We start from the raw sequence: 25,826 nt of genomic DNA, 5'->3' as shown, positions 1-25,826 counted from the left end.
ATCAGAAAGTGTTGGTGTGGGACGTCCAATAATCTTGGAAGCAATACGGGTGATACTGAAAAGTTTGTTTCTGTTAGGCATGGGCAGTATATTGTAAAAACATGCGGAACAGTACAACAGAATAGGTTCGATAATGCTTTTGTACAATAATAGAAGAAGATGAGGAGCAACAGATAATAATCTTAACTTGCGGATTACATGAAGTCTTTGCTGAAAACGTGACTGGATAGATGTTAATATAAACTGTAAATAAACTGTTCGGTCCATAGCTTACGTATAAACTATGATTCATGATGACTATCTTTATGTATTTGATGTATTACAGTACCATGTTTTTTTTTGTTCTTGCTTAATGTAAATCGCTCTGGATTAAGAGCTAAATAAATGCCCAGCGTTGCCATTCTGCGGGAGAAACAAGCGGCCGGGTCGGTGAAAACATGCTCCAAGGAAGCGACTATAGGCCGCGTGATCGTGGCAACTCACACACTCACACACACACACACACACACACACACACACACACACACACACACACACACACACACACACACACACACACACACACACACACACACACACACACACACACACACACACACACAGGTGGAGGACACGATTGACAACCACACATTTGCTGGTTCTTGGCTTGACATGAAAACGACTGGCAACCACTAGGATAACAACAAATCCGGCAGCAAGCCCAAACAAACAACTAACTAACACTTTAGAAACAAGCCACAAAAACTGCAAAAACAATATTGTATAATATATTTACACAACGTCCAAAGTGCTTTAATAAAGGGACACTTTAAAGCACGAAGCAAAATATGTTAATGACGTTTAGAAGATTTAGAACACGTTCCTGCATGGGGGGTCTTTGTGTCTGAAATATGTGGTTTTAGATATTTTAGATTTCCTCAGTGGGCTCACTTCCCCCCCTGCACTACAATTCCCACAATACTCTCTCTAAACCCCTTATCCCTAAACTTCTCTCTCTCTCTCTCTAAACCCCTTATCCCTAAACTTCTCTCTCTCTCTCTAAACCCCTTATCCCTAAACTTCTCTCTCTCTCTCTCTAAACCCCTTATCCCTAAACTTCTCTCTCTCTCTCTCTAAACCCCTTATCCCTAAACTTCTCTCTCTCTCTCTCTCTAAACCCCTTATCCCTAAACTTCTCTCTCTCTCTCTCTAAACCCCTTATCCCTAAACTTCTCTCTCTCTCTCTCTAAACCCCTTATCCCTAAACTTCTCTCTCTCTCTAAACCCCTTATCCCTAAACTTCTCTCTCTCTCTCTAAACCCCTTATCCCTAAACTTCTCTCTCTCTCTCTAAACCCCTTATCCCTAAACTTCTCTCTCTCTCTCTCTAAACCCCTTATCCCTAAACTTCTCTCTCTCTCTCTAAACCCCTTATCCCTAAACTTCTCTCTCTCTCTAAACCCCTTATCCCTAAACTTCTCTCTCTCTCTCTAAACCCCTTATCCCTAAACTTCTCTCTCTCTCTAAACCCCTTATCCCTAAACTTCTCTCTCTCTCTCTAAACCCCTTATCCCTAAACTTCTCTCTCTCTCTCTAAACCCCTTATCCCTAAACTTCTCTCTCTCTCTCTAAACCCCTTATCCCTAAACTTCTCTCTCTCTCTCTCTAAACCCCTTATCCCTAAACTTCTCTCTCTCTCTCTAAACCCCTTATCCCTAAACTTCTCTCTCTCTCTAAACCCCTTATCCCTAAACTTCTCTCTCTCTCTCTAAACCCCTTATCCCTAAACTTCTCTCTCTCTCTAAACCCCTTATCCCTAAACTTCTCTCTCTCTCTCTAAACCCCTTATCCCTAAACTTCTCTCTCTCTCTAAACCCCTTATCCCTAAACTTCTTTGGCTTTGTTTTACATTTTTGAATAGTTCAACTAGCCGATCTACATTGACACGTTGTGAGCTTCTAGACTGGAGCCATTTTAACTATTCAAAAATGTTTAGCTAAAAAGTAAAAGAAAAAAGGAAAATAAGTTTAGGGATAAGGGGTTTAGCGTTGACGAAAATGGAGCCCATAATGTCTAAAAGCTGTTACTTTTTCAGGATTTCACCAAAGAAAAAGCCTAAAGCCTAAAGCCTCATTCTCACCAGGGAAGCTAATACATTAATTCCCTTATTAATTCCATGTAATCTCTATGCAAAACAGCTTTTTATGTTTTATTAGCTTCTATGGAAGCAAACATTTCCAGCCTTTTCTGGTCTTTTTCTGGCTTAATAGCTATTTTTGCTACTTTTGAGTGACACTGTATAGTGTAGGGCTGTCACGATTACAAATCTTTATAGTTGACGATTATTTGCTACACAAATGACTGCGATTTAATTGTGTTTTTTTGCAATGAACACTGTTTCTGCCTTTTATAGGATATGACAAAATACTTAAATGTACAAAGACATCGCTGACATAATACTTTTGAATATTTATTTTTCTTTCCAGAAAAACAACCACAGAGCATGAAGTGACAGAAATAGCAGATCTACAAGCTTACCAGCTTGTTAAGTTAAGTATAAGCTTGTATAGTAATCAATCACTTAACCCATTCTGAACGGGAACCCATTTTGGTGTTATAGCATCATGTTATGCTTTAGCTATTGAAAAATAGCAGACCTACAAGCTCGTAGCGCGCCACCGAGTGGCGCGCTACGAGCTTGTAGGTCTGCTATTTTTTGAAAAATCGAAGAACGACTGACATTTTCTGAATCTGATCTCAGGTCACAATGGGTTAATCAGACCAGTGTGTGTCCAGTGGAAACCTCGTATGAATCTGATCTCGGGTCAGAATGGGTTAAACGTTATTGTGTATTTTCCTCATGCTTAGTCTCAGAATTTTGCAACTATGCATGAAATTAAGCAAGAAAAATGTGCATGAAAAATGTGCTCTATACAAGCCTTCTATACTGTAGCTAATTCCCTCCCTTTCTCCGCCGTGTGTAGAATCCACCTTATTGAAAACGTCTGCAGTCTCAGTTGTCACGCACGGTTACATTCCGTGACCCATTTAGTGTCTACAGGCCGATATTCCTCTTCAACGTAAAGCCATGACATATTTCAGTGTGACACGCGACGGTGGTGGGAACCATTATAGTCCCTATAGGGGGAACCATTAGGCTGCCGGCAGTCCCTATAGGGGGAACCATTAGGCTGCCGGCAGTCCCTAGGGGGAGCGAACATTAACCCATTTAAGACTGTCCTGAAGAAGATTCTATACAAACGCCTTCTAAATCCTGACAGTTTTCTGAAAAACCCCATGTTTCTGTATGTCAGTCATTCTCAAACATTTTCATGTCAAGGACCCCCAGAATTATATGTAATTGGCCGCCGACCCCCCATCTGAAAATATGTTGTTCCCCCCCCAGAAGCAAAGATTTGAGTTCACACAACACAATGGAACGTTCACTCTGAAAGAATATATATATTCAAACATTTTGGGCCACATTTTCACGATTTTTCAAAGAAATAGCAGACCTACAAGCTCGTACGAGCTTGTAGGTCTGCTATTTTTAAATAGCTAAAGTATAACATAATGCTTAAAGAAAACACCAAAAGGGGTTCCTGCCCAGAATGACTTAAGGAGATGAAGGATTAAAGTTAACAACGATATATCTACTGTTAGACAAAAACACATAATCACTCCGAGTCCCTGATGAGAGGCTGCTTCTGTAGGTAGAAGGACTCTTCAGATACTGTACATAATTGGCAACAGCTGTTATTACAACAATGTAAATACTGTACCATATTGTCATGCAAATGTTCACCCCGGTTCCTCGCGATGGCATGCTGATTATATGATTGACAGCTAACTATCATTTACAATTCATAGGCATTTATCAGACGCTCTTAATCCGGAGCGATTTACGTTAGGCAAGAAGAAAAAAAGCATGGCAATAATACATCACATACCTACGTAAAAAGTAGTATTCATGAAACATGCGTAAGCTAAGAACGTATAACAGTGGAATATATCTATATAATGAAACTATAAACTATACATCTATACTATACTATAAGAAGAAAAGAAAGAATAATTCAGAATATTTTTCTCTCGTTTGATGAAAATGAAAATGCGCTAGCAACCCGTCGACTAGAGATTATGTCACAAAAAAAGTCCACTTCCTTCTTTAGGTACACATGCATTCACATTGGAACGACCCGTATCTGAACACACTTCAACGGTCCAGAGCCCCGCCCCCCCATGCGGTCCCGGGGACGGTTGGGCGATCCGCTCCCGGGAACGGTACGCATCATTCACACTAAACCGCAACATCTGGAACGGTACGCATCATTCACACTAAACCACAACATCTGGAACGGTACGCATCATTCACACTAAACCACAACATCTGGAACGGTACGCATCATTCACACTAAACCACAACATCTGGAACGGTACGCATCATTCACACTAAACCGCAACATCTGGAACGGTACGCATCATTCACACTAAACCACAACATCTGGAACGGTACGCATCATTCACACTAAACCACAACATCTGGAACGGTACGCCTCGTTCACACTAAACCGGAACATCTGGAACGGTACGCATCATTCACACTAAACCACAACATCTGGAACGGTACGCATCATTCACACTAAACCACAACATCTGGAACAGTACGCATCATTCACACTAAACCACAACATCTGGAACGGTACGCATCATTCACACTAAACCACAACATCTGGAACGGTACGCATCATTCACACTAAACCACAACATCTGGAACGGTACGCATCATTCACACTAAACCACAACATCTGGAACGGTACGCATCATTCACACTAAACCACAACATCTGGAACGGTGCGCATCATTCACACTAAACCACAACATCTGGAACGGTACGCATCATTCACACTAAACCACAACATCTGGAACGGTACGCCTCATTCACACTAAACCACAACATCTGGAACGGTACGCATCATTCACACTAAACCACAACATCTGGAACGGTACGCATCATTCACACTAAACCACAACATCTGGAACGGTACGCATCATTCACACTAAACCACAACATCTGGAACGGTACGCATCATTCACACTAAACCACAACATCTGGAACGGTGCGCATCATTCACACTAAACCACAACATCTGGAACGTATGCATCATTCACACTAAACCACAACATCTGGAACGGTACGCATCATTCACACTAAACCACAACATCTGGAACGGTACGCCTCCTTCACACTAAACCACAACATCTGGAACGGTACGCATCATTCACACTACCACAACATCTGGAACGGTGCGCATCATTCACACTAAACCACAACATCTGCCAAGTGGTCCCGAGTGCGCACCCGGGACCATAGTGTGAATTTCCTATAAATGAGTCAAAATGATTCTTTTAGCTAGCGGTGTACCACATGAGGCTAGCTGAACAGAGCATGGTCTAAATGAGTCAAAATTATTATTTTAGCTACCGATGTACCACATGATACCATAATACTCTGCTGTATACCGTGCAGAAATATCATGCCAAAAATGGAGCAATTTTTGGGCACGACCGCAACGCGCCTTGGGATACGTTGCATCTGTCACAGATTATATATAGAAATTCTTTATTGGGAAATAACCCCTTGAGATCTGGTGTTCAAGGGGGTCCACAGATTATGCATATATATATACCATTTGTATTTGGTGTTAAAGGGATTGTGACATAAAAAAAAAGGTTTTGGAATTGTTCTTATTTTTTTTAGGTTTTCTAATCTCAATTGCACCCAAAAAACATGAACTTTTAACATTCAGTAGATTTTCTGTGATTTTGTGTGCTCTGATTTGCCGGCAGTTTGTAATGTAAGAGCCTGCAAATCCCATATATGTCAATGGGATTTGCCAGCAGTTTTCACTGTGTTGCCTGTTTTCATTGTAGCTCAAAAGGCTTCCAAACCCCAAAGAAAACTTCAGACCACAGAAAATCCACTGAATGTTCAAAGTTCAGGTTTGTTAATTAACATTGATTTTACAATATAAATCGGGGGTCCCAGAGACAGAAATTCTATCAAATGGGGGTCCATGGACTAATGCATGTCACACTGGCGGCGGTCGGGTCCGTGACACAGCTAGATTCTTATAGAATCTATGGGGTCCCTGGCATATCTCTTCAAATGGGGGTCTGTGGGCTAATTAGTGTCAATTTTTCTTTGTGTGTAGTGTTCAGGTTCACTTTGAATATAGGGGACACCTATTTTATGTAAATAACACGGTAAAATGTGCAGCATTGGGAGGTAAAGGGGAGACACTTTAATTGTGAAGGGACGACAGGATGAGGAAAGGTGTTGTTGTTGCTAATTGTCGAGAGTAATGGCTGTGTGATATTGAACAGTCAAACTATTCGTATCAATATACGGCTGTATCAACAAAATAATGATGTCATAGGTATATGGGGGCCTCATATTTGGTCTTGAAACGGGCCTCCAGATTCCTAAGGCCGCCCCTGATAATATGTATACAAAACTGTCAGCAGTGCTATTATTGCTGCTGTGTCTACATCTCTGTAGCTTATTACAGGCACGGACATTCAAACAAGCCAATTTGCTCTGTATTTTATCAACACTAAACACCCAGTCAGTCACACAACAACACAATGCAACTTTATCGACACTAAACACCCAGTCAGTCACGCACAACAACACAATGCAACTTTATCAACACTAAACACCCAGTCAGTCACACAACAACACAATGCAACTTTATCGACACTAAACAACCAGTCAGTCACGCACAACAACACAATGCAACTTTATCAACACTAAACAACCAGTCAGTCACGCACAACAACACAATGCAACTTTATCAACACTAAACACCCAGTCAGTCACAACAACAACACAATGCAACTTTATCAACACTAAACACCCAGTCAGTCACACAACAACACAATGCAACTTTATCGACACTAAACAACCAGTCAGTCACGCACAACAACACAATGCAACTTTATCAACACTAAACACCCAGTCAGTCACACAACAACACAATGCAACTTTATCAACACTAAACACCCAGTCAGTCACAAAACAACACAATGCAACTTTATCAACACTAAACACCCAGTCAGTCACAACAACAACACAATGCAACTTTATCAACACTAAACACCCAGTCAGTCACACAACAACACAATGCAACTTTATCAACACTAAACACCCAGTCAGTCACGCAACAACACAATGCAACTTTATCAACACTAAACACCCAGTCAGTCACACAACAACACAATGCAACTTTATCGACACTAAACACCCAGTCAGTCACACAACAACACAATGCAACTTTATCAACACTAAACACCCAGTCAGTCACACAACAACACAATGCAACTTTATCGACACTAAACACCCAGTCAGTCACGCACAACAACACAATGCAACTTTATCAACACTAAACACCCAGTCAGTCACACAACAACACAATGCAACTTTATCGACACTAAACACCCAGTCAGTCACGCACAACAACACAATGCAACTTTATCAACACTAAACACCCAGTCAGTCACACAACAACACAATGCAACTTTATCGACACTAAACACCCAGTCAGTCACGCACAACAACACAATGCAACTTTATCAACACTAAACACCCAGTCAGTCACACAACAACACAATGCAACTTTAGCGAATTGGATAAGTGATGCAAGGTAATATGGACGCTGACAGCGCGGCATTAATAATAATAATAATCTGCTGTAGTAACGGCAGCCTGTAATCCTTTCACAGCAGCACAAAACCCACGAGACAAAATGTTTAAGTTGCTTCAGCTGCAGCTTAGTCTGTCGGTGAGTGACATTTAGTCTGCAGCTGTGTGGAGAGAGAGAGAGAGAGAGAGAGAGAGACAGAGAGAGAGAGAGAGAGAAAGAGAGAGAGACAGAGAGTGAAAACACTCCACTCGTAATCCACTTAGAGAGACTTCCTCGCCCTTGCTTTGCTTTATAGCGCTCATTCTGGCAAACATAGTGTGTGTGCGCGTGTGTGTGTGTGTGTGTGTGTGTGTGTGTGTGTGTGTGTGTGTGTGTGTGTGTGTGTGTGCGTGCGTGTGTGCGTTTCCCCTGAAACAAGACCTTCTAATCAAAGTTGCCTCTCTGTCCAACAGCTGGCTTTTCAAACCGAGCGTCTGAGAGAGAGAGAGAGACAGAGAGAGAGAGAGACACAGAGAGAGAGAGAGAGAGAGAGAGAGAGGAGACAGACGGAAGCAGAGACGCGTCCTGGCGTCTCCCCCAGACAGGCTGACAGGAGGAGGAGAGGCATAGAATTATCCAACTATAGCTTGTTTTTCTTCTTTCTGTTGCACAGTCATGGCTGCAGCGCTGATAACAGCACACCCAGACAGCTCACAGTCATAACAGCACACCCAGACAGCTCACAGTCATAACAACACACCCAGACAGCTCACAGTCATAACAGCACACCCAGACAGCTCACAGTCATAACAGCACACCCAGACAGCTCACAGTCAGGCTGCAGTGCTGATAACAGCACACCCAGACAGCTCACAGTCATAACAGAACACCCAGACAGCTCACAGTCAGGCTGCAGTGCTGATAACAGCACACCCAGACAGATCACAGTCAGGCTGCAGTGCTGATAACAGCACACCCAGACAGCTCACAGTCAGGCTGCAGTGCTGATAACAGCACACCCAGACAGTCAGGCTGCAGTGCTGATAACAGCACACCCAGACAGCTCACAGTCATAACAGCACACCCAGACAGCTCACAGTCAGGCTGCAGTGCTGATAACAGCACACCCAGACAGATCACAGTCAGGCTGCAGTGCTGATAACAGCACACCCAGACAGCTCACAGTCAGGCTGCAGCTCTGATAACAGCACACCCAGACAGCTCAAGTCAGGCTGCAGCTCTGATAACAGCACACCCAGACAGTCAGGCTGCAGTGCTGATAACAGCACACCCAGACAGCTCAAGTCAGGCTGCAGCTCTGATAACAGCACACCCAGACAGTCAGGCTGCAGTGCTGATAACAGCACACCCAGACAGCATGGTTACCCATTTAGACCAGACATCGACATTTCAAAAATGTCTTCTAAATCATGACAGTTTTCTGATATCAGTCGTTTGTCCTCAAACATTTTCACGTCAAGGACCCCCAAAAATATATGCAATTGGCCGCCGACCCCCGTCTGAAAATATGTTGATCCTGCAGGAACCCCAACCGGAAGCAAAGATTTGAGTTAAAAACGTTCTCTCTGAAAGAATATATATATTCAAAGATTTGCACCACATTTTCACGATAAAAAAAAAATAGCAGACCTACAAGTTCATAGCGCGGCACTCGGTGCCGCGCTATGAACTTGTATATCTGCTATTTTTTCAATAGCTAAAGTATAACATAACGCTTAAAACACCAAAAGGGGTTCCCTCCCAGAATGGGTTAAATATCAGAACTGGTTCGATATATGCAAAAGAACTTCCAGATTAAACTATGTGCTTTATTTCTTTCTTTCTTTTGACAATTCACATTTAATTTGAAATAAATAAAATCTAGTCAATTAATATAGTTATGAATATATTGAATCACTGAGCAAAAATGTGTTAAACAGCTGCCTAATCCACAACTATTCTGAGATTCAATTTGTTTAAGCAAAACAAATATATATCTTGGGAAGTAATGATTGTAGACGTCATGCATGCGTGGCTGCATGCGTGCGTGGCTTCGTGCATGCGTGCGTGTGTGCGTGCGTACATGTGTTTGCTGTGGGGGGGGGGGGGGGGGGGGGGGGGTCTCATCAGGGCTTACTGGTCGGCTGATATTTTTAGAAGCTGTCAAAGAGGGGAGTATTTCCCAAGGTCACACACACCCACTACAAAGGGGGAGGGGGGATCAGGGCAAGTGGAATGGAAGGGTGGAGAGAGAGAGAGAGAGAGAGAGAGAGAGAGAGAGAGAGAGAGAGAGAGAGAGAGAGAGGAAGATGGGGAAGCCATGAGGCATCAGGAGAGGAGCTTTAATTGGAGCTCATAGAAGTTGGAGGACGATAAATGGAGACAGACAGACAGACAGACAGACAGACAGACAGACAGACAGACAGACAGACAGACAGACAGACAGACAGACAGACAGACGGTCTAGTCTTTTCATGACTCTCACATCCAGTCCACACACAGTGGAAACCCAGCCCCATCTCATCCAGACACAGACACAGAGAAATAACAAGGATTGGTAATTCCGTACACTGTAACACACTAGCCTGGGTAAACCCACTCCCCCTGCTGGACAACATTTCATTCTGCCAGGAGGGGTGAGTCTGGCTAAATAGGAATACAAAGTTCTTAAGATTGTATCAGCTTTGGTACGAGCCAATCCGCGACCGAGCTCAGGGCTCTGTGATTGACAGCGCATGTTGGCCAATCAGGAACGATTTGAGCAGTTGATGACGTGTGAACTCTGCAGAAACATTAGCACCATTCGCTTTGATAATTTGGAGCACATTGACTGACCAAGTCACGTCAGTGTAATGTGGCTTTTGGCATATTTAGGTCATGTTATAAAGAAATTGTTACTTTAACCTATCATGCATCATATTTACTATTTCTATGTGGCCTGTATAACATTAATTACCATAAGGTGAACTTATATAGGTGATGATGGTGAGATGGTGATGTTAAAAACAAATCTGTAGGCTTATTAAACAGCCGTTTTGGAAATCGGTGAATCTGAATGAGATTTCAAGTTGATCTAGTTCCCATGCAGTTCGTTTTGAGTTGTGATGGCTGCTTTTATAACCTATGATTTGAATTACGATTACAAAATGTCATGGCTAGAATGGCTCACTGTAGTAGGCATACGCTCCATGAGTGGGGAACTTTATGCCGACAAACGGAGGACAAAGTTCGAACCCCGTCAGAAAAAAACGTTCATTTATTTACGGTATGTATTTATTATTTCATCGATGCGTTTATATTGACGCATTACATGGGCTGCATAGTTAATGTATGTGACACATATGTTTACTCATAGTTGCATTTATAAAACGAATTGTTGTACATAGACAGTCACAGGAAGAAGGCGAGTGTCTTCCTGTTTCTCAACAACAATCACAACAACAAAATACAGGGCTAAAGGGTGTGCAACCACAACGCAATGTGAGTGTCCGTCCGTCTCCCCGACGCTTCTTAATCCAAACGAGAATCAGATCGGTATGTTTTGATAAGTTGGCATTGACGAGGACAGCTACGCAGTGTGGGGTCCGTGTAGGACCACAATGGAACATCAGCAGTTACTAGGACGACGGAGACGCGATTTCAAGTTGATCTGCTCTCACGTTAAACTTTGTCACCGTTCGTAAATCTTCCTGGTGTTCGATAAACGGCCGGCTTTCCGACAATTATCTTTGCAGAGACGGCAAAAATCGTTGACATTCGATTCAGCCATAACAATAACAAAATAAAGTGTGGCAAGAATATTTCGCTGCTGCTGTGTGCAATGCATAGAGACTATGTAGGCCTAATGTGTGTGAGACAGAGACAGGAGGAAATGGAATGAGGTGAAGTAGGAACGGAACGCGTTTAGATGACGCCTCTTGTTTTGAAATACGCTGATTGGCTGAAGGGGTTGTCCGTCAACGCTACTCTCCCGCCCCACGGCTAAACAGCCACACAGGCGATTATGCCAGACTCACCCCTCAGGCAGAATGAAAATCTGACGAGGGGGGAGGGGTTTACCCAGGCTAGTAACACACTGCATAGAGCAGTGGGTCCGTATACACTGTAACACACTGCATAGAGCAGTGGGTCCCAAACGTTTTCATGTCAAGGACCCCCACATTAACCACTCAATAGCCCGCGGACCCCCATTTAAAAGGATATGCCTGCCAACAGGACCCACCAACGAAAGATCAATGGATGGACATTATTAACTGTATTCTATGGAAAAACTAACTTTCATACTGAGACTACAAGAGGATAAATTCTATAAAAAGTGGGAAAAGTGGAATCTCTTCTCTCAGCCTAGCGATATTGCAAATAGGATTTCATTGAATGTTTTTTGTAATTATGAAAAATGCAGCCTTTTTTTCCTTTACTTTTTGTCTTTTTCTTTCCGTATTGTCTCGTTTGTTGTGTTTTCTTGTCTGTTCTTCCTTCAATAAAAATTAAGTGAAAATAAAAATAAAAGGATATTCCAGGGACCGCCAGAAGAGAAGGTTTTTTTTTTACGGCTCTAGCAGCTGAATCTTATATCATTTTAATTTCAAAGACCCCTCAGTTTGACGTGCGTTAGGCTAAACGCACGCCCATTTTAACCCATTCTGACCTGAGATCAGATTCATACAAGGTTTCCACTGGACACACACACTGGTCTGATTAAGCCATTCTGACCTGAGATCAGATTCTAGAAAAATGTCAGATTTTTCAAAAATAGCAGACCTACAAGCTCGTATCGCGCCACTCGGTGGCGCGATATGAGCTTGTAGATCTGCTATTTTTCAATAGCTAAAGCATAACATGATGCCAACACCAAAATGGGTGCCCGGTCAGAATGGGTTAACGGCATTTCTATCTCTCTGAGACCCCCAGTTTACATCGTAAAATCAATGTCAATTTAACTCAGAGAGACAAAATGGAACCAAATGGACCCGTCACCCATGTGTACACTCTCTGAGTTAGAGACCCATAAGGGTCCATTTGGTTCCTAGTAATTATCATTTAGCTGGGGACCCCCTGGAACTCCCTCAAGGACCCCTGGGGGTCCCCGGACCCCACATTGGGAACCCACTGGCATAGAAAGCCCCAGAATCCGTACATATTATTATACTACTACTGTTGTGACCATGCCAGAGGCGTGGTGGCTGGCTGGCTTTTAACTAGTATCGTATGCACGGAATTGCCAATGCGTGCAGTTTCACTGTTGTTTGGGTGAGACCGGGTTTGATATTATTTACCATTCTGTGTTACTGGGTTTACAACTGGGACGGGGCTGAGTCAGCTCTACCAGAACTCATTCTGTGTTACTGGGTTTACAACTGGGACGGGCCTGAGTGGGCTCTACCAGAACTCATTCTGTGTTACTGGGTTTACAACTGGGACGGGGCTGAGTCGGCTCTACCAGAACTCATTCTGTGTTACTGGGTTTACAACTGGGACGGGGCTGAGTGGGCTCTACCAGAACTCATTCTGTGTTACTGGGTTTACAACTGGGACGGGCCTGAGACGGCTCTACCAGAACTCATTCTGTGTTACTGGGTTTACAACTGGGACGGGGCTGAGTGGGCTCTACCAGAACTCATTCTGTGTTACTGGGTTTACAACTGGGACGGGCCTGGTACCAGAACTCATTCTGTGCTACTGGGTTTACAACTGGGACGGGCCTGAGTCGGCTCTACGACAACTTTGCAACGTTTTGACACAGCGACTTTTTTACGCTTTTGGCGTTTATCTGGAGCCGCAAAATAATGTTTGCTTTAAAAATGCAAACTTTAATTATTTGCTAATTGCTAATTTCTCAAAGCATATCAAGTATACTGTATACCAGTAAGCCAGCGCTAGCATTGGTGGTGAAAACAAACAAAGACGTCTTATCGTGAATACGTTCTTCTATATTCTTCTATTTTCCTTCATTACATTTGATTCTTATTTCTATCTGGTCTATAGGCAACATTGTTTTGCAACATCAAAATGAAAGAATAACTTTAGGCCTATATTACAAATTCAATAAAAAAAGAAAAGGAAAACCTCTTATTCCTTTTCGTACTTCTTTGCCGTAGCAACTGGGAGCCACAGGTTCCTACCCCTGGTCTATGGGGAGGATTTCAGTGTCATTTCTACGGATGTGGGGGTTTTCTATAGGCATGTATGTACAGTACTAGTACAGTACTATGTACGGAATTGCCAATCCGCGCTAATTTCACCGTGTTTGGGTGAGACCGGGTTGGGAAACCATGTCACCTATACAACCGTTTCCCCGCCAACCAACAAAACGTAGCCTGCATTATTTGTTTGGGAAGCGACGCTGCCAAAATACAGGCAATGTTTATTCGGTTGTATAAATGTGTTTGATCCGATCTAGTGGAAAGGCTATACTCACATTAGCTTTCGGACGGCTATCTAGCTTAGAGCCTTTGACCCTGGACTGCGCCATCTTGGTTGCACGTTCACGCACACACGCTTTCAGTGGCCTTAATTAAACTCCAACCCTGACAGCCCTGACAGTATTTAAACCCTGGTCTTCACTTCACTCATCGCCAGATCATTGTACAACAACCTTTCATGGCAGTATAGCTTGTCTCTAAACCAGCTGTGTTTATGTCCTAGTTAGTGAAGTTATAGTTTAATAGTATTCCAAGTCTTAGTTCCTAGTTTTCCTATAGTATTTCTTTGCTCCTGTGTTTCCTGCTCAACTCAAGCTCTTCTCCTCTCCTCTCCTCCAGAACCAGAACCCAGCTCACCTGTTCTACTGCCTGCTCGTCTGCCTGGACTGCTCTCCTCATTCCTCCATGTTTGTTTTACATCATGCAACCAGCTTCCACAATCTCCAATTCGCCATATTGTGAATAAATAACTTAAATGTGCTCCCGTGTTTGGCTCTGCATTTGGGTTCAACTCTCTGCACACCACCAGCAACAATAACATCCGGTTGAGAGTCAACACACACCATGACCAACAATAACATCCGGTCTAGAGTCAACACACACCATGACCAACAATAACATCCGGTCTAGAGTCAACACACACCATGACCAACAATAACATCCGGTCTAGAGTCAACACACACCATGAAGCTGACACAACATCCAGTCGCTGTGTTTTGGATCTTCAAAATAAGGGTTGAACAGGGCGATATAATTATGATATCCTGGCATATATATATAGTATTAATTCTTTAATGGATCCCTGAGCTAAGCAGGAACTGCTTGAAAAAGCCTGTATCTGTTCTCCAGGACGTGGCACAGATCACAAAACAACACATGTATCCTAAAAGGAGTTATATTTCCTTTCCCCGCTGATCATCAATATTTTTGTATGTGAAAATAAACAAATAAACAAACCTTCCCAACACAGGGATGCCATGACTTGAAAGTGGTAAATAAATTAATAAATGGCTGCATTTAACAATAAAAGGCTTGTATAATTCATAACACATGTCAGATGTTAGATGGACGGGCATAGGATTACGATGGAATCACATTAATCTGATAAAACAACGCAGGGATTGATTTTATGGATATAAAAATAACTGCATTTGAGGTTAAATGTGAACACACTACTGTAGGTATATGGACCATCACCATATGCAGCCATCTCACCATATAACTTAACCCATTCTGACCTGAGATCAGATTCACACGAGGTTTCCACTGGACAACACACTGGTCTGATTAACCCATTCTGACCTGAGATCAGATTCATACGAGGTTTCCACTGGACAACACACTGGTCTGATGAACCCATTCTGACCTGAGATCAGTTCTAAAAATGTCAGTCGCTCTTCCATTTTTCAAAAATAGCAGACCTACAAGCTCGTAGCGCGCCACTCGGTGGCGCGCTATGAGCTTGTAGATCTGCTATTTTTCAATAGCTAAAGCATGACATGATGCTAACACCAAAATGGGTTACAAGGTGCAACAATAGCAGCCCATTCATCCAAACAGAAAAGTCCTCTCTGATTGTATTAAACGTCAAACTCACCAACATTGCAGCTGTTACGGAAACCTTGAATTATCCTCTTTCTATATCCTCAAAGAGTTTGTTTCATATAAATCCACTGTAGACATGTTTGTTGTTATGAGCTATACTTTCTGTCCTTGCAGGTGATTATTTTTTCCAAGTGTTGCAGTTTGGAAGTGCTCGTTAGACATCACTCAACAGCCCCGTGTGCGTAACCACCTGTTTTGAATCAGCACATAATGCAGGAGGCAGCAGGACGTGGCTTTACTGAAAACGAGCGCTTCCAAACTCTGATGACAACATGGCCACGGTCTGTCTGCACATGGGCAATAGGGGTGGAAATGTTTGCGTCTTAAAGGGACACTTTACGTGGTCAGTACAGCATGGAATCCTATCCAACAATGACCACATGTTGTAGAGGGTAGGATACATACTGTATGCGCAGCCACGCATAACCCATTCTGACCTGAGATCAGATTCTAAAAATGTCTTCTATACATCCTGACAGTTTTCTGAAAAAGCTTATGTTTCTATGTCAGCCGTTCAAAAAATTTGCAGACGAGTGGCGCGCTACGAGCTCGTAGGTCTGCTATTTTTCAATAGCTAAAAAGCATAACATAATCCCGGCGTTCCCGCGCCCAAAATGGGATAAAGTGAGTAAATTAACGTCATTAACCCATTTAGACCTTAATAGGCTGACAAGTTTTCTGAAGAAAACACTGTTTCTATAAGCCCCGGCCTGCCCACAGTGTAGATCTATTAGATCTGTTTCTATAAGCCCCTGCCTGCTCACAGTGTAGATCTGTTAGATCTGTTTCTATAAGCCCTGGCCTGCCCACAGTGTAGATCTGTTTCTATAAGCCCAGGCCTGCCCACAGTAGTGTAGATCTGTTAGATCTGTTTCTAAGCCCCGGCCTGCCCACAGTACTGTAGATCTGTTAGATCTGTTTCTATAAGCCCAGGCCTGCCCACAGTAGTGTAGATCTGTTAGATCTGTTTCTAAGCCCCGGCCTGCCCACAGTAGTGTAGATCTGTTAGATCTGTTTCTATAAGCCCAGGCCTGCCCACAGTACTGTAGATCTGTTAGATCTGTTTCTATAAGCCCCGGCCTGCCCACAGTACTGTAGATCTGTTAGATCTGTTTCTATAAGCCCAGGCCTGCCCACAGTAGTGTAGGTCCAGTGTTGTGAGAATGGAGTGTCCTTGTGAGGTCAGCGGGGACACGGTGCGATCGAGTGACCCCCCCGAGAGACAGTGACAAATGAGCACAACGACAGGTTCTCAGACACGTGCGATAATGTTCCTACCAGCTCTCAGGAGAAAATACAGTCTTTAATAATATGTTCCTACCAGCTCTCAGGAGCAATACAGTCTTTAATAATATGTTCCTACCAGCTCTCAGGAGCAATACAGTCTTTAATAATATGTTCCTACCAGCTCTCAGGAGCAATACAGTCTTTAATAATATGTTCCTACCAGCTCTCAGGAGCAATACAGTCTTTAATAATATGTTCCTACCAGCTCTCAGGAGCAATACAGTCTTTAATAATATGTTCCTACCAGCTCTCAGGAGAAAATACAGTCTTTAATAATATGTTCCTACCAGCTCTCAGGAGAAAATACAGTCTTTAATAATATGTTCCTACCAGCTCTCAGGAGAAAATACAGTCTTTAATAATATGTTCCTACCAGCTCTCAGGAGAAAATACAGTCTTTAATAATATGTTCCTACCAGCTCTCAGGAGCAATACAGTCTTTAATATCGCTCAAAATTATAATTTCTTTGTATATATATCGTCTCTTCATAATGTAAATAATATCCCAAGCGCCGCGGCACACTTTACTACTTCTTTCGATGGAAATAAACGAATTAGCACAACACCCCATAGCCCCATTCAATTCCCATTCAATGTAATGCAATTCATTGAGGGCTTATGGTATAGGGGAAATAGCCAATAAGGAGCTTTTGCACAAAAAAACACCTGGACATCTTTGGTGGGGACGTAACAACTACAAAGAAAGGTAAGAAAGGTAAGAAAGCCTTCTAGCATGGAATTCTCCTTTAAACGGAACGTGAGTTGGCTCCGTCTGTACTTATTTCTCTGCCTACACCAAAATGTCTTCCCCTACAAATCTCCAACTAAGCTGGCAATGCTATTTTTGGCTAATGTTCCCCCAGTCAGTCAGAACAATATGCTGGCTGTGGTTCAGGTGACTACAGTATAAGCACAGATACAGTAAGCGTGTACAGTAGGTATGGGTGGCGTCCTCTGTCTCAGGTCTATATCCGTGTAGATCGTTCCCATATTTTGCTGTTTTCCATCGTCTACTCTACTGTATGTTCCCAGCTACACACATTGCAACACTAGTCACATATCTCACCTTGAGGGATGATAATATGTCCTTTTGGCTCCTGCCAACCCGATACGCCACTCAGCACTTTTTTTCCCTTCCTTTTCTTCCTGGGGCTCAGAAATCATTATCGGCCACGGTGGGATGCTTAAGCCATTCTGCGCGGGAACCCCTTTTGGTGTTATAGCATCATGTTATGCTTTAAAGCTATTGAAAAATAGCAGATCTACAAGCTCATAGCGCGCCACCGAGTGGCGCGCTACGAGCTTGTAGGTCTGCTTTTTTTTAATTTTTATCGAAGAACGACTGACATTTTTTTAGAATCTGATCTCAGGTCAGAATGGGTTAATCAGACCAGCGTGTGTCCAGTGGAAGGAAACCTCTTATGAATCTGATCTCAGGTCAGAATGGGTTAAACGGCAGCCAAGGTTTCTGCTTTGATATTCTCCTCTCACCCCTGGTGGCCTTACTGTACGTGTACGTCTCATCTATATCTCACACACAGAACGGATAGTTTTGGGTTTCGGAGCTCAGACTTGGAGAACTTTGCAAGAGGAATAATTCAGCAGCACCACCTAGACTCCGTGCGTGCGTGCGTGCGTGCGCGCGAGTGCAGCTGAGATTAACATTCTCAGTGTTCAACAAAAGTTGAGCTGGATAAGAAGTGGATTTAAGAAGGATATACAGATCATGGGGTTCTGGAAGCATCGCCTCCTCCTCCATATATGGCGACTGGACTGGCTGCCACTTATCACCACAGACACTGAACAGAACCAGCCCAGCCCAGCCCTAGGCTGTGGGCATTCCTGCAATCTGCAGGCCTCTCTCTCACAAACTGATTCATGGACATTAAAACGAGGCTTCCAAAATATGAACACAAAACAGTTTACAGTTGTAACCCAAGCTGTGTACGGCTATAATAGCATCCTTAACTCTATCTCTACCGCTATAGCTGTTAGCATAAACCCCAGTTCTATTAAGACGTTGGTACCACCTCGGTAAGGAATATGCCTCTTTCCAGACTGTGGTCAAAATGTACGTTTGTACAACCCCACTTCCACAACGGTCACTTCTCTACTGTCCTCATCAACAACAACAACATCTACTGTAATAGCCGTGACATCTGCAAAAAGCATCATTTTCATTATTGTGCATGAATGAACATGGCAGTTGAAAACACTACATGAGTGCTTGTAGGCTATACATGTTGTCCTTATATAAGCTAATAGGTCAACAACTCTGTCGTGCCTAATAAAGCAATGTACATCCCCTTAAGATACGATACGTAGCATCCATTTAGATTATGTGACAGCTTCCATAACTTGGTTGTGGTCACACACACACACACACACACACACACACACACACACACACACACTACACACACTACACACACTACACACACAATACACACACTACACATACTACACACACACACGCACGCACACGCACGCACACTACACACACACACTACACACACACACACACACACACACACACACACACACACACACTACACACACACACACACACACACACACACACACACACACACACACACACACACACACACACACTACACACACACACACTACACACACACACACACACACACACACTACACACACACACACACACACACACACACACACACACACACACACCTTGAGACTGGGATGTATAGAGGAGTTACAGAAGAAGAACGTATCTGCACCTACTGTGATATAAATGATATTGAGAATGAGTTCCATTTTCTTTTCTATTGCCCGTTGTATCATGAGCTACGTCAAAAGTTATTTAACAGATGTAAAAATATAGATCTGATGTGGTTAAGTGATGCAGAGCGACTGAGATGGATTTTCGAACAGAAGATATTTGCATTAGCAGAATATATAGAGAAAGCTTGGGACATACGGACAAAGAGAACTTATATGTGACGTATTTTATTTTATTTTATGATAATGATTATTTCTGTTTTTGTTTTGATCAAATACTTTGTGTAACTTCTGTGTGCGAAGTGAACGTGATACTGTTTATTTATGTTGTTGGTGTCTTATAATCCTGTAAGGGATGGGTCTTAACCCATTCTGACCGGGCACCCATTTTGGTGTTAGCATCATGTTATGCTTTACCTATTGAAAAATAGCAGATCTACAAGCTCATATCGCGCCACCGAGTGGCGCGATACGAGCTTGTAGGTCTGCTATTTTTGAAAAATCGAAGGACGACTTGACATTTTTAGAATCTGATCTCAGGTCAGAACGGGTTGATCAGACCAGAGTGTGTCCAGTGGAAACCTCGTATGAATCTGATCTCAGGTCAGAATGGGTTAACGACAAGACACGAAAATATATTCATTCATTCACACACACACACTACACACACTTACCATTCATGCCGTTGTAGATGCTCCGATGGTGTGGTGACAGCTCGTCCCCTGTAGCGGGCCTCCTCTGGGCGTCCCTCCCTGAGGGACTCACGCCGTACTGGTGGTGCCGGTGGGTCTCCGGGCTGCCCCCAACCCCCCCGGGGACCACCCCCCCACCGCCCCCCCCGGGGACCCCGCCACAGCCCTTCTGGTGGTGCCTGTGGGTCTCGGGGCTCCCCATCATCACCATGGGGTCCTGGGGGGGGTGGTGGTGGTGGTGATGGTGCTCTGGGGTCAATAGTCGGTGCTCTGGGCTGCCCAGCCCGATGCTGCCCACACTGCCCCGGTGGTGCCGCTGGTAGAGCGTCCCTACGTCCTGGTGCTTCTGTTGTTGTCCCAGCAGGAGGTCCGAGCTGTGGTGCTGCTTTACGGGGTGCTGCTGGTTCTGGTGCTGGTTCTGGTGCTGCTCGGGACTCCGCTTGTTGCTGTTGTTGCGGCCTGGGCTGGCGAGGCCGAGGCGCGTCTCTCTGTGGTCGTGTGGCACGGAGACGGAGCCGCAGCGGGGCCGTTGGCGCGACGCGGCGGACGGCGGCATCACGTACGGGTACTCCAGGCTGGTGGAGCGGTGGCGCCCGCCCGCGGGGTACGGCGGGTGCTCGGGGCTCATGGCCGCCGCCGTTACCGCCGTTACCGTCGCCTCGACTCCGCCGCGCTGCTCCCCCGCTCCTCCTCCGCTCACCACGCCGGCCGACAACGCCACCGACGCTATTCCACTGATGCTGCTGCAGCGAGGTTTGATGATGATGTCGCTGTTAGCGCTGACCCCGGCGGGGACCCCGCCTCCTCCTCCTCCCAGGTGATTGGTCAGCTTGTGGTGAGGGGGGGCGTGGTGATGGTCGGAGCTGTCTCCGCTGCCCGCGCTGGAGGTGCTGCTGCCGTCGCCCACGTCCCTCAGGAGGAGACCCTGGGGGGGGGGGGGGTTAAAGGTCAACGTGACGATACATCATGTCTCCGCGATATGCCTTTTCAGAGATATCACATATATATATATTGATGCACATACATACATTGATACAGTGAATGCAGTGAATGCACATTTTAATGATTTGCAGTTTCTACAGAGCACCGAAGTCTGACGTCACTTTCAGTAGAGGGCGTCAGTCCCCAGGTTCATGTATTTGTTTAGTTGCATTGGTGGAGTTGGTGCAGTAACAACAACTTAGAGCTTAGGGCTGTATTTTGCGTGTCTTAAGTACCAGGTCTTATTCCCTAACTTGAGTAAACTAAAGACCTGGAGGCGTGATCAATGCTCTTTGGCTATTCTGAGTGGCCAAAGAGCATTGATCACGCCTCCAGGTCTTTAGTTTACTCAAGTTAGGTAATAAGACCTGGTACTTAAGACACACAAAATACAGCCCTAACGCTCTAAAGACAGTGGAGATGGTGGTGGACTTTAGGAGGACCGCAGCCCCGCCCCCTCCCATCACGCTGGGAGGGCACCCAGGTGACCCCAGTAGAGTCATGTCGGTTCCTATAGGCATGATTCTCTCTCGGGACCTGAAGTGGGAACTAAACATCATGGCCCTCTTGAAGAAGGCCCAGAAGAGGCTGTACTTCCTCAGGCAGCTGAGGAAGTTCAGACTATCAAGGACCATGATGGCTCAGTTCTACACAGCCATCATCGAGTCCATCCTCACACACTCCATCATCACCTGGTTCCCCGCTGCAACGGGTGATACGCTTTGCAGAGAGGGTGATTGGCCGTCCTCTGCCCTCCCTCAAGTCCCTGCACGACTCCAGGGCATTGAAGAGAGGGAGAAAGATCATGGCCGACCCCTCCCACCCTGGCCACGGCCGCCTCCTCACCCTGCTCCCCTCTGGGAGACGGTTGCGGCTGCTGAAGACTACAAAAGTCCGCCACAGACTGAGTTTCTTCCCCTCGGCCGCCAGGCTGCTAAATGACTCTGGGTTCCCTCCCACCCCTGCCCCCTAGAGGGAGCGTCACCGGACATGTTTTGCACTATTCCATAAACTCTGCACTTTATATTTATACTTCCTGCACGGTGTTGGATTTTGTGTTGTTGTCGTTCTTTCGAATAGAATAAAAAGAATAAGAAATGCACATTTCAAATGTCAAAGCAAATTCCTATGTATTTTACACAATGGCAAATAAAGGTAACTGAATCTGAATCTGAATCTGAATCTGAATTCCCCCATAGGGGGGATTTCAGATCGCTTCATATAAGAACTGTGTTTGAAAAATAAACATGTCATCCCGGCCGCTTCACTCATGAAGAAAACGCTATTGTTACCGCTACTGAATTAGTTAGATTTTCGCTAGAAGCAGACTGTATCATATATGAGTGACTGACTGTTGCAAACGATACAGAGACACCTCCCTGACAATAACGCCCGAGACAGCTTGTTTATTTTTGGACCACAATGCTTATAGTAGACGATATTAAGATCACCCCATGTTATTCTCCATAGAGAAATTACTTCCGCGAACCAGGGGAATGGAAGGGATGAGCGAGTTACGTCAGGACTTTAGAACCAGGGGAATGGAAGGGATGAGCGAGTTACGTCAGGACTTTAGAACCAGGGGAATGGAAGGGATGAGCGAGTTACGTCAGGACTTTAGAACCAGGGGAATGGAAGGGATGAGCGAGTTACGTCAGGACTTTAGAACCAGGGGAATGGAAGGGATGAGCGAGTTACGTCAGGACTTTAGAACCAGGGGAATGGAAGGGATGAGCGAGTTACGTCAGGACTTCGGTGCTCTATACCTTCATTTATGCTTCTGTAGAACGACTGTTTCGTTCGCCGGAAATAATCTACACATTTTTCCATATTGCCTACCCTTTATATTACATAATGGTTTAACAGTAAATCGTCAACTAACATGTGTATTAATAACTTTTTTTTTTAATATATTTTTTATCCCACGATTTTGTAACCCATTTTTCACCCCTGTGTCAATCATCTAATGTGATCCTGGGCTCTACACACCCTCCGCCAACCTAGTCCCCATATATGGGGGACAAGGGGAGAGCAACCTAGTCCCCATATATGGGGGACAAGGGGAGAGCAATGGACTTGAACTCATGCTTCCTTCATGCCTGAGTGTCCAAGTTGCTCCTTTACACCTGACAGGGGGGAGTTTCCCTGGTTGGACGTAGCGCGTGGAACACGTTATTCCAAACAGTTCCTTTCCCCTCCATCAGGCGCCCCGGCTGGCCAGGGGGAGGCAGTTTAGAGACCAGGATTACTGCATGTTTTTTGCGAGGGTACCTACCCTAGGGGACACGGGGAGAACATGCAAACTCCACACAGAAGGGCCCTATCGCCAACCCCGCCTTCGGGTATGGGCACTGATGACGCGGAGGAGGAAACACGCCGCCAGCACCCACAGCGTCCCGAGCGGGAATCGAACCCAGGACCTTCTAGCTGTGAGGCGACAGCACTACCAACTGTTCCACCGTGCCCCTGAGTAGAGTATTAATAAGTTAATAAAGGTGACATGCTCCGTACCGTTCCGGGGACCAGCAGCAGGCTGCTCTGACTGTCGATGGAGTTACGGCATCCTCCCCCTCCTCCTCCTCCTCCTCCTCCTCCTCCCCCCACTCCCCCTCCTCCTCCTCCTCCTCCCCCTCCTCCTCCCACTCCTTTCTCCTCGTCCAGGAGCAGGCAGAGCTCCTTGAGCTCCAGGTTCTCTCGGATCACCTCCTCCTGCCGCGCCTCCAGCTCCTGGAGCTTCTGCAGGTAGAGGCTGACCTCCTTGCGCATGATGCTGGCGCTGTAGCGGCCCAGCCGCTGCCACTCCCGGGACACGCGCTTGCCCTTCTGACGGTCGTCGTCCAGGAAGCAGCACAGGTCGCGCAGCTCCCGGTTGTCCTCCTGGAGCTTCTGGTTGATGTCCTGGACGAGAGAGAGAGAGAGAGAGAGAGAGAGAGATGTAGATTTTTAGTACTTACACTCAGAGTGTTAAGAAATAAAAAAAAGTAGAGAGTGGAATGAAACAATGTTCTTTTAATACAAGAGCTTCCGGATAGCCCAGGCAGCCTCCAGAGCTGTTTACATGTGTCCCTTTTATAAACAATGCAGCCTCCAGAGCTGTTTACATCCACACATAGCGGGTACATGTGTCCCTTGTATAAACAACCAGAGACCATAAATACACTGGAGGTGTGGTCATAGTCAAACAAGGATCTATGTAAGAATATAGTTCAACTAACAGGCGGCCAGGTGAGAGCCTGGCTTCCCAATACACTGAGGGTTATCAGTGGATGACTCATATGAACTATAGGTTGAAAACAGTGCAGTATTTTCATTTCCATTACAGAGAGAGAGAGAGAGAGAGAGAGAGAGAGAGAGAGAGAGAGAGAGAGAGAGAGCTGGGTGAAGTACGACAGTGTGCGAACACGTTGCCAGGTTGGTGATCTGCCTGCTGTGACAGGAGAAGGACACCGACCAGAACACGACTCATCGTGAGCTTCCCTTCGCTGCGCTGTGAGTGGCTCTGCTGCATCGAACCACCTTCCGCTCGCTATTCCTGGGGATATTATTCTGACCTTCAATAAATGTACACATGCATTTAGTTTTGACTGTATATGTATCACTTTTTGTTTTACTGCCCTAGATACGATGACTTAAGTTAAGGGATATTTTGGTTAATAAGATGTCTTCTGGGGATTTCCTAGATTTAAATGACTATGTAAAAATGGAGATGTGTTTTGCCAAAGGGACTTTCGTTGTAGCAGATTTTATTTGTCAAGCTTGGGAAAGAAGACAGAGTATACTCTGTATACATCTGAGGTGTAATATAATGAATTATGTAATGTAAACATGCTGTAAAATGCATAAATCATGTAATGTAAAACATGCTGTAATTGCAAATGTGAAATGGTGTCTTATGAACCCATGAGGGTTAATTGGGCACAAGGTGTGCATGACACGAAAATAAATAAACAATCAATCAATCAAAATATACAGAGTGGGGTGGGTTATATTATTAGCCCATTTAGGGCCCGACGTCGAAATTAACTTCTAAATCATGCAAATTTTCAGAAAAACCAGTATAGTTCTCACTATTTCATGTCAAGGACCACAAAAATTATACACATGTAATTGGCCGCCGAGGCGCCGACCCCCCCCCATCTGAAAATACGTTGTTCCAACCTTAATTTAAAGACCTTTTAAATGAATGCATTCTCCCATAGGCATTTCTTATTTAATTTAAAGACCTTTTAAATGAATGCATTCTCCCATAGGCATTTCTTATTTAATTTAAATGAATGCATTCTCCCATAGGCATTTCTTATTTAATTTAAAGACCTTTTAAGCGCCGTACGAAGCCAACTCTTGTCGTGACAAATCATGACAACACACACAATTTCTCGGGACAAACAAAATAATTAGAAAGTATGATGTATTTTACTGTGCGTG

The 25,826-nt window shown here is 44.5% G+C and overlaps 1 protein-coding gene across 1 annotated transcript in view; it reads right to left on the bottom strand.

Annotated features, from left to right (window-relative positions):
- LOC308313398 (uncharacterized protein) overlaps positions 1–25,826 on the bottom strand; it is a gene marked incomplete at its 5' end in the record, with an annotated part of 39,616 nt that overhangs the window by 11,177 nt on the left and 2,613 nt on the right. The window contains 2 exons of the mRNA XM_080760498.1: positions 20,403–21,345; positions 23,913–24,299. Coding sequence (XP_080616624.1) covers positions 20,403–21,345; positions 23,913–24,299 — 1,330 coding nt within the window. The remainder of the gene's footprint in view (positions 1–20,402; positions 21,346–23,912; positions 24,300–25,826) is intronic.

The sequence above is a fragment of the Protomyctophum bolini genome (assembly GCF_963924005.1).
Source record: "Protomyctophum bolini genome assembly, chromosome: 3".
Classification (NCBI taxonomy): Eukaryota; Metazoa; Chordata; class Actinopteri; order Myctophiformes; family Myctophidae; genus Protomyctophum; species Protomyctophum bolini.
Note: the sequence above shows the minus strand (reverse complement) of the source record. Positions and strands in the feature narration are given on the sequence as shown.